We start from the raw sequence: 15,217 nt of genomic DNA, 5'->3' as shown, positions 1-15,217 counted from the left end.
GGTATGTTTCATGGATTCACTTACTGCAGCACAACAAGAGTAATAATGTCAAGATCATTTACAATACATGAATCAGGTTTAAAAGTTTAGCTTCTGATTAAAAATTGGTTAAATAAATAACAGAGCCTACAAATATAATGTAATCCCCTTAGTGACTATTCCAATCAAAAGCAGTTGATTGCCACAAAACTATTACAAAGCTGAATTATTAACAAAATAAAACAGTAAACAGGTGGGTAGATGTCCCTATCAGGGATGGGATTGGCTAACAGGATTAGTGACATGTCAAAATTCTGTGTTGTGCTTTTCTGAGCTGTACAATGTAATTTATAAGGATTATTGTTGCTGCAGTGGGCTTGCTGGTTGTGCTCCAGCACATATCTCATATGCCCATGGCAAGATGGAAAATGCCTTAATACTATCCACTATTGTTGAGAAAATGTGTTACAAACATCCTGTGATCTTCCCATCACAATGAACTTGTGTCATGTGGTAGGCTCATCTAGTCAGCCGCTTCTTATTAATACAGGATTATGTTTATTCTCAGTCCAGTCTACTGTCTGCCAGGGACCGCTGAGGGCAGCACGGCAGGCAGGTAGCAGTGCGCTGCCTGTGGAATTCATGCTCTTTAATAACTCATCAGACTGAACCAAGGCCGTCTGTTTACATAAACAGTAAGTAAAACATGTTGTTAATTATTCTTTTTGGAGAAAGACAATTTTGTATTTATCTGTTATGCTATATATTTATACTGGTAAGACATGCATTATGTGAAATCATTCCAAAAGCAATGTGTTTCCAGATGTTTCCGTGGTCTGCGGTCTTCTCCATTGAGCCAAAGGTCCCTGGACAGCGCAGCACTGAAGAATTGGTGACCAACACCTTGATGTTAGAGCTGGGGGCCATGGTCAAACGCACAGAGCGCATCCGTCTGGAGAGGGCCAAAGAGGGGCGGCGCAGGCGCCGTAGCTCCTCCTCAGCAGCAGACTACAGCTGGTTGGCTTCCACCCAAACTCCACAACCCTATGAGCTGACCCCCAATGACCTGCTGGAGTTGCAGGACCTCTGTGCTAAGATCCCCCCTGCACAGTGTGGCCCAGTGATTGTCAGGTGAAACTGAAATGTACAAAAGATATACATTTTTCATGTCTGCTTTACACGGCTACTAATAAGGCTTGCACATTAGATGCATACTTTATATCTCACTATTGTGCTGCTTGTATAGGTTTCGGAGGCTGGTGTCACAGATGGAGCCAGAGGTTCATGAAGTTCCCCGCATGTTTCGGTCTGTGCTGCGTGAGTGTGTCAACGAAATCAGTGACAATGAAGATTTGCAAGAATGTGTTTTTGAGAAGCAGCAGCGAAGCAAAAGCTTATCGTTTGTAACTTTTCGCACAAAGTTCAGTACAGGGCATTTCTCAAAAGGCTCTGGTCTGAGGGGCTCTCGGGGAAATCTGCAGCAGCAGGTGGATTGGTCTGACGAAGAGGACTCAGAGGAAGAAGATGAGGTCATCAGGGCACGGGCCAAAAAGGGCAGGAGCAGAAGCATGCCTGAGATCGCGCCAATGGAACAGAGTGCAGAGGCATGAAACAGGGCCCTGGACAGAGAAAGTAGAGAAAATTATCAGAAAATAAACATTTAATATTTAAAAACAGATGTTTAACAGAGTAGTAAAACCAACATCTGAAAAAGCACATATTAAATTTGAAAAAATACATTTTTACAATCTATACCTTATCAAAGTGTTCTCATATTAATAAATCTTGCTTTTCATTAAAAGTTGTTATGAATTCTTTGTTATAAAATATAATTTTGCCCAGTACAAAATTACCTAGAGAATCATTCCTCTTGAAGTAATATCCACCTGCAGGTGCTTCTGCTGAAAGGCTAAAGGTTTGTGTGCTCCATATACTGTTACATAATTGATGATGAGCAGCACTATTTGCTGTTGGGCTAATAATATCTCTGCTGACTAATCGGCTTACATCAAGACAATCTCAGCTCTGAATGTCAGTATCCCATTCTTCTTTTATTAATATGCTTTTTCTTATCAATACATCATTTATCGATTTGCACTGTGTACATTTATGTCAAGGCATTTGGCTAAAGATGAAAATAAGAATTGTAAAAGTTATGTCCTTTTTTAAAAAAAATTCCAGTAGACTTCTACACGGTGACCTCCAGGGAATCCAGCTAATGATGTCATTGTGAAAGTCTCAATCAGTGAAATCCCTTCATTAGTACTGTTGTCAAACACTGATCCCAAGCCCCCCCTCAAAAAAAAAAAAAAAAAAGAAACCTTTTGTTTAAAATAGATTTTGTACAACTTGTATGTACTTTACATCTGATATTTCTCCATAACTTTTCAACCAGTGATCCTCAAAGTAGGTAAAATGTCCACCAGGTCACAGTTTTCGATAGTTCCCATTTGGCAAATAAAGTGAAAGCAAAACAAAAAAATTAACTTAGCAGGCATGTTCTAAAATATAAGAGGTCGAGTACTTCCAGAGGAAGGTATGAGCTAAGAATAAACTCCAGAGTTATTTGGCTTTGAAAATAGAAATATTTGCAATTTAATTTCTGGGAAGGAAAAAAAAAGAAATAAAAGACAGTTTGGAGAATCAAACCATTAAATTAAAGTGTCCATAAAATATTGTTTAACACAACACCGGCTCAATATCTGAAAATATACAATTTTGTAACTGGGAGTTGAAGTTCTTTTTCTTCGCTGGTTGATAAAAGTCTGTGGCTTGGTAACACCAGTCAATTCTTTTGAGTTGGTCCCAAAACAATGAGAAAAGTCTCCTTCAAATATTTTCTTATTATGTTTCTTATATCCAGTTTAATTTGAGCCTGTTATTTTCTTTAAGCAAAGAAGACCACAAAGATGATGAAAAAGACGATGAGGACCAGAAAGATCTTAATCATGAGCCAACGATTGGAGGAAACAGACTGGAAATATTTAAGGATTTCTGTGTGTGCTGCCTCCACATTCAGCTGGGTGTCTTCAACATTAGCATCAATCCTGTAGAAATAAAAACAAAGTTGTAACACATATGCTCAGGTACACAGGTCCTCATCTTTAACACAACACTGACCTCTGGATGGTCTCCTCCTGCTCCTTCACCATGTGTGCGAGCTGCTGAAATATGGAGCCCAGCTCCACAATTGTGCTCTCGATGTTCTGCATGGTGTCAGCACGGCTCTGAATGTAGGAGTCCTTTATAAAAAAAATAAATAAATTAAAAAAACCTGTTAAAACCGTCAAAACGGTCCACAGTTGTGGATCTAACTAAACACCTACCTGCTCATCAATGAGCTGCAGCTGTAGTGGGTTGGTTTGTGAGTCCATGTCAATGGCCACATCCCCAAGACTTCTGGACTCATCCTGCATCAAGACTGAACTCTCTGAAGGGAAACAAACACAAACACATTTTCACAAGGTTGAGTGCAACAGCTCATGGTAAAATGAAAAAGCAGAAAGTACAGCGGGAACAGACAGGAGCTATTAAACCCAACTGAGAGAGTCAAGCTTTCCAGGGAAATACCTTTTGAGGGTGTATAGCCCTGGTAGTCATAGCGCGGCTCGCGAGCTGCATGCGGCTCCTGGGCCCCTTTTTTGCGGCTCCCTAAAATATTTTTTAATTTTTGCATTATAAGTGACCAAATACAGCAATCAGCATTCACAAGGATTCTGAGCAGTTGTCCAAAACAGCTGACATGAATACTGTCAGGAAAACATTTGTGCACACTGTCCATGAAAGAAATAGTCAGCCAAAGGTGTAAGATGAAAATTATATTGTCTTGAGACTGCCACACACTACAGGATTTTTCAGTCTTCAGCGATTTTTAGAGCATTGCACTTGACTGCAAGTCAAGAGTCAAGTGTTATTATCACTTATGAAATGTAGTAAAATTGTTCAGATAAAAGGTTTTAATGCCCGTCATTCATCTTGTGAATACGATATGACAGAGCAGCTCAGAATCGAGACACATAAGAGCGCAGCAGTTTAGAAATCACTCATGAAGACCCAAAGTCGGGTCACGCCTTCCTGAAATCAGGAAGAAGCAAAGTTATCCTGTAGTGTGCAGCGGGCTTTTCTCGATTATTAATTCTTGCAAGTCAAATGACGATACGCCTTTCTTGAAATGGCTACAAATAAGACCATTTAAGTTAGTTCATGAATATTTTACTGACAGTGTTGAGATCAGCACAAGACAAAGGGTCTCTGTTTGTATTTAATATAAATGATTTAAGCTGGAGCCAGGCATGTTGTACTCTATATTACGGCCACATTTTCAGAAGGGCGTGCTCAAACTATTTATTTGGCCAATTTGACCTACATGGTAAAATATTTACTTACAAATGTTTGAGAGCAGTATTTTTAAATAATATGGACTATTTTGTCATTTTTGTGACAGGCCTGTATTACTGCATATGAGGCCTGGTAAACAGGTCTATTCAGCACAATAAGTTTACTGCAGAGTATGTCATTTATTGAGACTTTTTTTATTGCATTACCATCTGTTGTATATATTACTATGTAAAAGAATAAACGCACAATGCATAGATTGATCACGCCCTTGTAAAGCTGCAAGTGCATGCTGTGATTAAACGGTGTCTAACGCGAGACCCTTAAGAAAACTATGAAACTAAATTAACAGAAAGAGTGAGGGCAGACATGAGGAGGGACTCACTGAAGTTATTGGCCATGAGCGGAGAGGAGGTGGTGGGGGGCTGAGAGAACTGTTCCCTCCTGCTGCGCTGCTGCTTCAGGTTCTACAAAACACAAAACACAAATGAACACACCATACAATATAATGTCCTGTTTTACAATGACATCAAAACACTTACCTCTGTCCTGACCTCAAGAACCGATTTAAAGTCATTTGACATTGATGCAAGTTTAGACTGTTAAAAAATATAATACAATGTTATTTCAAATACAGACAAACCAATAACAAACTAAGTATACGCTCACATTAATGAATGGGGTGTTGTTACCTGTAATGACACAACAATGGTATTAGAGTGTGTTTGGATATGCCGCCCCCCTGGACCTCCTCGAGACCGCACCAAGTCCTGTAGCTGTGCTATCTGTTTATTCAAACTGTTGATATCCTTTTCAAAAGGTAAAAGTCTTAATAGCATTTAATTAATAATTAAGCTGACATTAAATGATAAAACAATACTTACTTGTTTGATAATATATGTTAACTCTTCAATCTCAACAGCTTTGTCATCAAACAGAGACTTTCTTTTTGCCACTGAAATAGAAAGACACGTCTAAATAAAAACAAATAATAGAGATAACAAAAATATAAAGCCAATAAACAGCACAAGACGTACAAATAGTGAGTTTTTCCAGTTTGGCAAATGTATTACTCAGGTCTTTTCCAATTCTCCTGAAAAAAGTAAGTGGACACAATTAATTGCAAGGTTAGTCAAATATTTATAGAGGAAGTATAAAATACAATTAAAGTACAATCTGGTACACTGACAAAAAAGAAACTACAATAACAAGTGAAGAGTGTAAAATGAAACTACTTACTTTGCCATGACCGTGAAGTCACTGCGCTGTCTGAGGGCAGAGAGGGCCGGTTTACTGGGTTGGACTCCATTCTGTTTAAAAGTGCGACAGAGGAAGAGATGTGAATGTGTACAGTAATGATTAGGATGTGTACCATGGCATTAACACTCACTGCTAAAACCATTACAGACAATCTTTCGTCAGTGCTAGAAGGCCTTAACAGTTCAGTAAGTGAATTTAGAAAATTCTTCACATAAGGCATAACCTGTTCATAATATACTAGAAATGACCACAACTTGTGTGTCCTGAATATGCAGGGCAATGGAAACCAAGGTTCAGTGGTTCACTTTAAAACCATTAAGATTACAGGCAACACTTAATCGTTTAAAAACAAACCTGTCTGCCTTGAAGGGATTTACAGGCCGACTGAAATTCAAGGGTCCGGTCACGGCACGTCATCCTGCCGTTGTTTCACGGCCAGAAGTCCGTCCAACACCAGAGACCACCAGAGACCACCAAACCCGACGAGCCCTCTTCCAAATGATGTTTAGGATTTAAACCTCCTAAAATGTAGCCAACTCAAATCCAAGGAGGTGTGCTGGACCCTGACATATGTGTGCACAAAACTGCAAGAACAAGAAATTTTTTTTTTTTACAGAAAATAAAAACAGATTCTCGCCCTACACGCAACACAATTTAAGAATGACATGTGTTGTTATTGCAAAATACCATAATACTTGTTTTAGCTACCGTCACTCCAGGGATTGAAAATCAATTCTGCCTACGCAGTGTTTGAAAATCGGTAAAACGAAATCAAATTAATGTTCATAATTGAGATCACAGTAGCCATAATCAGTTATAAATCTAAAGTGTTTTTGTGTAAAGGCCTTGGCCAGTGTCTCAGCTGATCACGGCCTTACCGGCTAACCACGGGCTACTATTAGCTCATGGAAGCTAACGGAAGTTTAACCGGTGTACAGCGTCTTAAAATATAATTTCGACAACTTATACGCACATTTTTGGTTACATAATTATATGAACGAAAGGGGTTTCATTTAGACTTACAACAAGAAGACATTTCAGTATTTCTTCGATGTTTCTAATCAAAGTAATCTGCCCACGGTTAAAGTTCCGATCCGGGTCATTTCCGGCATATACGTCATTGCCACGTCTACTTTAGGGACTGAAATCATGACTGAGAGACACAGATAGGGGGCGCTACACTCACGTTTACCTACAGGGCTAAACATAGACGAGCTATATAAATATCTTTATACAGTCTATGGGGCTAAATTACAGTGTTATCAACAACAGATCCATGTTCATGCCCAGCATATAAACATTTATTTTGTATTGTCGAGAATGTGAGTGAAAAATGATCACAGTCTTCCATTGATTTCTAAATGTGAAAATGGAAAATAGAAAGCCGAATTAAAAAAAATAAAAATCTTGAATTGCCCTTAAGCCATGGCTACAGTCAGGGCAGTAGACAGTAGGGGACAAAGAGGTCTGTTGTCCTGGGCCTCAGGATTTTAGGGCTGTTTACAGCCATTTTGCAGTGCTTAAGGAAGACATGTTTTTTTTTTCAGGTATTTAGTATTAAACGAAACTAATATAGATCAGTATTTTCCATACTGTACACTGTAAACTGCAGTGTTAATCTAAAATGGCTTAATAACAAACAGGTCCAGCAGATTTTCATGTTGGTGGTTTTGTTGCTGAAAAATGTATATGTCACATTTCTGAACTGTATATATGGATGCATGACCAGGAGGCTTAATTTTGAAACTCAAATGATGATGAGCAACTGTTTATGAAACACCATGATAATATGGTTTAGAGACTCAAGAAAGTCAGTTTTTACATTTATGACCCCTTTAAAATCAACCTACTACACTGCATAACAAAACTTTAAGGAGCCGAGCATGGGTGAATAATTGACACAGAGATAACACCCACAGAGCCTTCATCCTTAAACATGTGCCATCCTGTCCTATCTAGGTACCACACAATTTGGCCAGTTATCTCTACCAAACAAACTTATGACTAAATAAAAAAAAAAAAAAAAAAAACACTATAAAATATAATTCTCAGGTTTACAATGATAATGATATTGATCTTTGTTCTATAGGGTATGAGTTTGGCTTTTGACTGGACTGGGTTAAATCATAGATGCATAATACCTTAGTTGACAGAATTGTTAATTCATATAGTCTTCCAAAAGTTGCTCAATGCCTATGTGATGTGCCCATAAGTGCCATTTTTATTTTATTTGGCCATGATAATTCTACAAGATGATAGCATCTCACAACATTGTTTAGGGGCCAGTCTGCTTTTCACAGCTGCTGCTGCAAAAGCAGGGAGGAAACTTCTGTATTTGAATAACATCGCTCTAAAAGCAAAGAATACAATGAGGAAAAAATACAGGAAGCACTGGGCATTGACACATGAGCACAGATCAATTTGGAAAGGGAACTTGGTGAGCCTGAAGAAAAGTTATTGAAGCACATGCACCACACAAATCAATTAGCTGCACGTATATCAAACTAATTCTTTTTCATCAAAGCTCAGTATCCCTAACGTTAATAGAATTTAGAGTAAGGCACTATTCTCTCATCACCATCCTGATGCCTCACTCACATTGTCCTTTTTTTCCATTTCTCTCCCACTGTCTGCTTAATCTTACAGCTATATTTAGTGCTGGCGTAATGCCCCTCTAGACAGCTAGTTTGGCGGCTCTCCTGTTCTGTCTTCTGCTCTCCCTCCCTGATTGTTTGGTATTAAGAGACAAGAGTCAAGATAAATTGCCAAAAGTAATTTCATGTTCATGGCATTGTTAGTAACTAAAGCAAGCACTAAAATGACACAATAGAAGACCAGTGTTTTTGTACTTGTACATTTCCTATTTTGCAACATTCTGAACGTGTACCAAAATGTGACTCAGCAATTCAGACATGAGGACAAGGACCAATATTTTGTCTCATAACACAACCTCACACAGATGACAGTAACATTAAAGTGGCCACTATATAAAATATCTGCTTATCACCTTAATTCATTTAGAAGGTGCAGTGCATGAGTGCATAAATAACCATCACCACAGCCACAACAAATAAATGACAAATTTATATAAAAAATAGGACACTTTTCATAAAAAAATGTAACATCACTGGGATCTTTTTCAATAAATGTGACATTGACTTTTACACAATATGGACTTGAGTGGTTGTAAATGCTAATACAACATCAACCTGCAATATTCTATAACATATAGGGCACAAATGGTATAGCAGCAAATTTACAGTTTTACCTTAATACAGGCTCTATCAGGGGTAATGTAAGAAGTGACCAGGGGTCTCATTTATACTACAGGCTGAATTCTCAGTGTATAAATGTGCACACAAAACACTAATTTCCATCAACTTACTCATTTCTAGTCTCAGCTTGCCTTCTGCTTCATCTCTGAAAGATGAGACAAGCAAAAATTCTGAATTTTTGGACCAGACCTCTTATTCCTATATAAAGTTGTCTTTTTAAAGATTACAAATGTGGAAAGTTACATAGATAGCATTTTGTACCTACACAGATTTTAAAAATGAGACCCCAGTAAACCTGTTATACTACAGAGAATATCTGGCATGTTAAGCAGCAGGATGTCTTACATGCAGCTACAATGGGACCTCCAATAATACTATGTTGGAGTACACAATGTGCAGGTTCACATGAGATGTACATTTGGAAGCTATTATATTCTAAAGCTCCAGACAAAAACAAGTTTTTAAATATATTCCAAAAATCTGTCACAAGCCTAGGAGCCATGTATGTTCTTATATTTACATGTGAAGCCAAATAGGTAATTTTAAGATGCTGAAGTGAGTTATCATCAGAAGCTCATTAAGTGCAGTTTCAGTTTGAGCTTACTGCTGGGCACAGTCATTTGAAGACATCATTTGTAAAATGAATACTTAATTTCTACATTTACAATGTCTAATCACTTGTTATTTATCAATGCTTTCCTTTAAAGAATGGAATTATGAAAAGTGAAAAGCAACACTGAATGGAATTTAAGTCAAACAAAATGTTCAACATAAGTGGAAGCTTAAAAAATAAATGTTGTAACACTTGGCCTTTTCTTGACCAATTAGAGGTAGTGATTGAAGCACTGATTGAAAGGAATAACTAACACTGAACCATCTCATAAATACAAATTTAGGATATAATTAAATATAGCTTATTACAGCCATTAAAACCCCTTTTTCTACACAGCAGTCACACGACACCATTCAGCATTGCATTCATTTGTTTAGCTGTAAATACTGGAAGGTTAAAAATAGTTTTAAAATATATGTTTTGAACCTCGCAGATGACCCAAATGTTCAGGGACAATGTATGGACATTAAGCAGACTGATCCACTGATTGACAGGTTTATTCTTAAGTGCTCAGAAGAAAGGTCTTCTCTCACACTGAAGCCAAGCAGTCATGGCACAGCATGGACTTAAGTCATGAGATTCGGTTGGAATATAAAAAGCCACATTGCCCTTTCAGTGAATGAATGGCCTTTAGTATAAATTCTTGTGGGCACAAACAAAACTATTTGTTTACTTTAAAATTCATTTAAATTCAATACATTTGTGTCTTTTAGATGCTAAGAATATACAGAGCTGACCACCCAAAGTGATTTGTGTGCGGATGGATTACAGATGAATCCAAACAAAAAGACACTTTCAACTAAATATAAAATTATCACAACAAAACTATATAAAATATATAAAACAGTAGACTCTCCACTAACAGAGAGTAAACGCAAAGTGTAAAACATGCACACTTAGTGTGCTGAAATCAAAAGCTACCTGCATTAACAGCCCGCTGCTTATGTGAGGGTTTATATGAATGATTCTCTGCACAGCGACTGGTATAAGTGTGAAATGTTTGTGTGAAGCTGTGGAAAGTGGCCAGGCCTCATTATTGTCATTCTCCTCACTGCCGGATTGCAAAGCAAAGGGAGGCAAAGTGAGGTAAAGCAGTGCTTTCAATTGAAGACCTAAGGAAAGATGAAGACAAAAAGCTCAAATTAAACAAATGATGGAAAGCAGCTTGGGGAGCCAGCCTGTGGTCATACACTGTGAATGAGAGCAAATGGCTGCAGGGATATCCCATCTGGGTCTTTCAGCACAGGGACCACACAGATCACTGCAGCCATGCATTCAGTTGGACTATAGCTTTGAGCATGCAGGGGTGCTGCTTGGGCATGGCTCATGTCCCATTTTAGAGCATCCACCTCCAACCCATCTGTAGTTAAGTTTTGTTTCACAAGGAAGTCTGCCTCTAGTTTTACTGTAAACCAACATCCATACATGTATGTTCTGTGTCGCTATGTCACAAATAATGATTTCCGTTGGTTGCTGCTTTTCCAAAGCTCATTTGCAGCAAAAATAAACTGTCCAAGTATCCAGTTGACAGGGCTGTTACTATTGTTATTATTACTGTTTTTGCCACTAATAAATTTCTGCTGCCTTTTTCCACTTGTTGCATGTGGCTCACTAAACACAACGTAAATGTGGATCAGTAAGAGGCAAGATGTCTATGACCACAATGACATTTATCTATTTCACTGCTATGCTGGGCTTTTTGCATGCCTCTGAACACAAATCTGAAATATATGGATACATCATGAGGTACAAATGTCTTCATCACGTCCTCATAGCTTCACACCTAAAAAAAATGGAGAACACATTTTGTAGTTGAATTAAAATGGTGTAGGAGGCTCACGCCATTTCACTGTCTCTGACCTGCAGCGGCGGAGATTGAGCGAGTGGCCTTTTCGACAGCTCTCTGGGTTGATTTTGCAGAAACACTCGCAGGATGTCAAGTCAAGTGTCCACCTTCGTCCTCTGCATGGGCTGCAGTGTGAATCAGATGCAAGAGCCAGTGTCAGGACAGGAGTAGGAGAAGTAGCTGGCAATGGTGTTGACAGGGTACGGGGTGATGTGGTTCTGAATGGACAAAATATTATAATGGTCATACACCCATGGCCTAATATTTAGCTTAAAGGTATTTCATAAAATCATATGACCATGTAAACAACAAAATGTTTTTGACTTATAACATTTTAATGTTGTTTATGTCTAAATTTAAAAAAATGTTTTAAGTGGCTTACAAGATGAAGTTTTGATTTTATGTTGTGGTTCTGAAGCCAGTTATCAAATCAGAAAGCATTGTGAGCCTAACACACACTGACCCTATGACTAAAACTAGACCGAAGACTGTAGTTTTGTAGTATGTGCAATTTTAAAATGGCTTTGGCATTTCATCTAGATGTAATTTTTGTTAATAGACATTTCTAGGCCCAGTTAATCATGTCATGTAAGTATCGAAATGCCAAGATGGCACTAGGCTGGAATTTGCTAGAGTACAATAAGGAAGCAGTTTATAAAAACTGTACACTTCCTTAAAAGAAACAATTTGAGAATGGAAATAATCACAAGTATGAACAAGGTGCATGCACAAATTGTAGGTTTTTGCAGATTACAAGTAACAATGTTAAATGTTAAAAGTTATCTTTTTCCTTCTTATACCTACTACTGCAACTACAATCCTTGGTCTGAGAAAGTTGTCTGTCTGCCTGTTAAGTGGAGCTGGTTCCAGAACTTCTTGATGGCAGCAGATCTTAATGAAGTTACTTAATGAGCCAGAGAGGGCCCATCTTTGTTCAACTCCTGATGACCACGCCTGCTGCTGGCAGACACAGAAGAGGTGGCATTTGGGGCAAATTACACAGATTTTACCCTTGCCAGAGCCTGAATAAAGCCAGTTCTGGGTGATGGATGGATGCTGCATGGGTGCACCCCATACAGAGCCACCTCTGGCCCTGAGGCTTGAATATTGAGTAACAGATATGAACTAAAAGACCGGCAGAAGACAATTTCTTTTTGTCTCATTTACCACAAGATTTAGTTTTGTTTTTTTTCAAATAACTGTATATATTATGTAAAGACAAATTACATTTATTTATTTATTAGCCTTCGTTCAGGCTCACCTGTGGTCTCTGATCTTCTTCTGTCAGACTAAAGCTGGCACACTGTCAGACAGCAATAATGCAGATAGCATAGAATGACTAGTCTAATTATAAAGGTAGCTTTAAAGAGAAATTCTAATTGCTTGCTTTATAATCCTGGTTAGATGTAACACACCTGAGGAGTTTGGATGAGGTTTTTAATTACATTTGACATTAGTGATTATGCCATTGAAGGTGCAGAAATACAACATGTATTAATTTTAGTTTTTTGTGTGGTTGGCTTCTTTAAAATTGTTAAGCACTAATAATGAAGCTAATCCATTTTACAAGGTTTGAATATACTGTATCTGTCAAGTACTATTGAATTTTGAACATGTTTGACTTACTCAGCTCTGGGGGATTCTGCTGCCTTTTCTTTGGACTTTTCCCTCCACTTTTTCTTGTGTCTTCTTATCGATTTCTTGCGGGATCTAATATCAAATGTACAATGGTTAATCCAGAAACCATTGCATACTCTTTTTTTTTTTTTTTTTTTGTAACACAAACTGTAGTTACAACTCTGTACATGTCTCTGCTTTGACAGTCTTTAAAAGAGCACATGGCAGCATAGATAAAAATCATCACTATGGTGACAACAGGATGTGGGTCACCCCAAGGGATGCTGGGAGAGAGTTGCACTCTCATACCCATATCATAACAAATAATACAAATATTTACACAAAGACTAAGTAAACTTAACTATTTGTTGTGGGTCACTCTGCCGGTACACAGAAGTATACAAAAACTCAGTTGTATAGAGTAAAACCCAGAGGGACAGCTGATACATAGCAATGTGTTATTTATGTAGAGTCCTAACAGGAAGCACAGGCACAAACATGAAGATGGTATAGTGTGATAGGAGAAAAACAAAGGTCCACCAGTTCTATGTTTTAAAAATATTTTAAATACATAGTTACAAAGCTAGTTTTACCTTGTGGTTGGTGTTGTCTGGAGCTGTTTCATTCTGTACATGTATAAAATGCATAGATATGGTAAGTAGTGATTTGAGGATACAGTTTATTACATACAACATAAGAAAAAGCTGTTACCTGCACTCACACTTGCTGTGCTCCACAAATGGTAGTTCAACAAGCTCATGGTTCATGAAGGAGGTCCTCATCAGCTGCACACAAAAGAGACTCTAAGTACAAGTACATATTGTTAAGATATTTAAGTGTATGGTGCAAACACAGCTGGAGCTACTGGATCATGCAATATCAGACACTACTGCATGAGAGCCATTTAAGTATACTCTGTAACTGTCAGCTGGGAAAATACTTTGGCCTCTGAAGAGCTGTCTAATATTTTTGAGCCTAAAAAAAAATCTAAATGTGAGTATATGCTTATACCTCCATGGTCAGTGTATGTGAGTGTGAGGGCACACACTCCCAGGCCTCATCAGCACAGCAGCCTCCACACCGCTGCAGCGACACACACGATGGGACAAAAAGGTGGTGCATCTCCTCTGGAAATTCACGCCAAACCTCTACCAAAGTGTCCCGTGGCTCACAGCCACTCCGCGAGTACACCTCCAGCCACCGGCGCACTGCAGGGAAAATGCACAAATGAGACAAGTTTGATTGAAAATACTCCAAGAACATTGCAAATGGTACGAAAAGATTTTTGCATTAAAATTAGGATCTAATGTCATACCTTCTCCCTCCCTTGGTTTGGGAGGATCTGATGGCTTTGCTTGTGCAATCTGTAAAGACAACAAAAACAAAACCACATATGAAGAAAATAATAATTATTAATTGATTTAAGTAAATAAAGAATAGAGGTTGACAGGTTGTACATTCACCTGTACATCCAGGAAAATACTTTTATGAAAGGGTTACAAATGGCCCATTTGTCTTTGGGCGGAGCTCTAACAAAATGAACATGTTTCCTTAAAGATAACATAAATGGATCCAATCTTACAACACACAGTAAATGCTGCACAACAGAAACCAAGATTATAAATATGCAGTTCAAATGCTAACTGTAAAACTGGTTGATATTGAGCAGAGACGCTTCTGTGGACTGAAGCTGCTACCTTTGCCCTCAAATGTTATCGGTCAAAGTTATTTCAGACACCAGATCTATAGTTCAGCAGGTGCATTCTTGATTTACCACACATCAACTCAGGTACAAAAAGCTATAGTAATTAATTTTAACTTTTAACATGGACAAAAATGGTCGAAATATCCCCAACATAATAGTGAAGACAGGTAAACACAAACTCAAGAACCCCCCACAAGAATAAATAAAACATGTGCTGTTTAATGCACACATTCATCTGTTGCCTTAATGGCTGTGAGAACAGTTTTATCATGAGCCTGACTAATGTCAGACTCCATGCCAAGAGGTACCAGTCTGAAGTGTGGAGACACTGGTACAGCTGTTTGCTGTAAATATTCTGTTGAAGGTGTGTTTTTTGTGTGTCCCTTAACTCTGGACTAAGAGTCTGCAATAAATAAAATAACATTTTGATGATGATGATGACACAGCCTTTATTGTGATATGTGCTGCATTAGCATGGAGCAAAGACATTCAAACACTAGACTATTGTGGACTTTGCACATTTGCCCACTTTACCAGCTCCACCCCCTTTGCCCACAAAGATACACATGTTGGCCCATACTCACAGA

The 15,217-nt window shown here is 38.2% G+C and overlaps 2 protein-coding genes across 3 annotated transcripts; both read right to left on the bottom strand.

Moving 5' to 3' along the window:
* Positions 1–241: 241 nt before the first annotated feature.
* vegfba (vascular endothelial growth factor Ba) lies at positions 242–15,198 on the bottom strand. The gene is made up of 8 exons (XM_055159018.1): positions 15,160–15,198; positions 14,241–14,289; positions 13,937–14,133; positions 13,637–13,710; positions 13,519–13,551; positions 12,935–13,018; positions 11,323–11,526; positions 242–1,598 (listed from the first exon to the last, which is right to left on the bottom strand). The coding sequence occupies exons 1-8, from the start codon at positions 15,196–15,198 to the stop codon at positions 1,262–1,264; spliced, it is 1,017 nt and encodes a 338-aa protein (XP_055014993.1). The 3' UTR covers positions 242–1,261.
* On the bottom strand, positions 2,010–7,099 carry stx5a (syntaxin 5A). 2 transcript variants are annotated; one of them, XM_020923428.2, is made up of 12 exons: positions 6,598–7,099; positions 5,929–6,158; positions 5,554–5,624; positions 5,352–5,407; positions 5,199–5,269; positions 5,007–5,123; positions 4,857–4,913; positions 4,700–4,781; positions 3,550–3,630; positions 3,306–3,409; positions 3,100–3,221; positions 2,010–3,026 (listed from the first exon to the last, which is right to left on the bottom strand). In XM_020923428.2, exons 2-12 carry the CDS (start codon positions 5,989–5,991, stop codon positions 2,867–2,869), a joined length of 984 nt encoding a protein of 327 aa, XP_020779087.1. In that variant the 5' UTR covers positions 5,992–6,158; positions 6,598–7,099; the 3' UTR covers positions 2,010–2,866. The 2 variants fall into 2 exon arrangements, with proteins under 2 accessions (XP_020779087.1, XP_020779088.1); XM_020923429.2 differs by lacking the exon at positions 3,550–3,630 and having other exon boundaries at positions 6,598–7,062.
* Positions 15,199–15,217: the final 19 nt, after the last annotated feature.

Source organism: Boleophthalmus pectinirostris, unplaced genomic scaffold (genome assembly GCF_026225935.1).
Source record: "Boleophthalmus pectinirostris isolate CB_2022bp ecotype Guang Dong unplaced genomic scaffold, ASM2622593v1 HiC_scaffold_23, whole genome shotgun sequence".
NCBI classification, from domain to species: Eukaryota; Metazoa; Chordata; class Actinopteri; order Gobiiformes; family Gobiidae; genus Boleophthalmus; species Boleophthalmus pectinirostris.
Note: the sequence above shows the minus strand (reverse complement) of the source record. Positions and strands in the feature narration are given on the sequence as shown.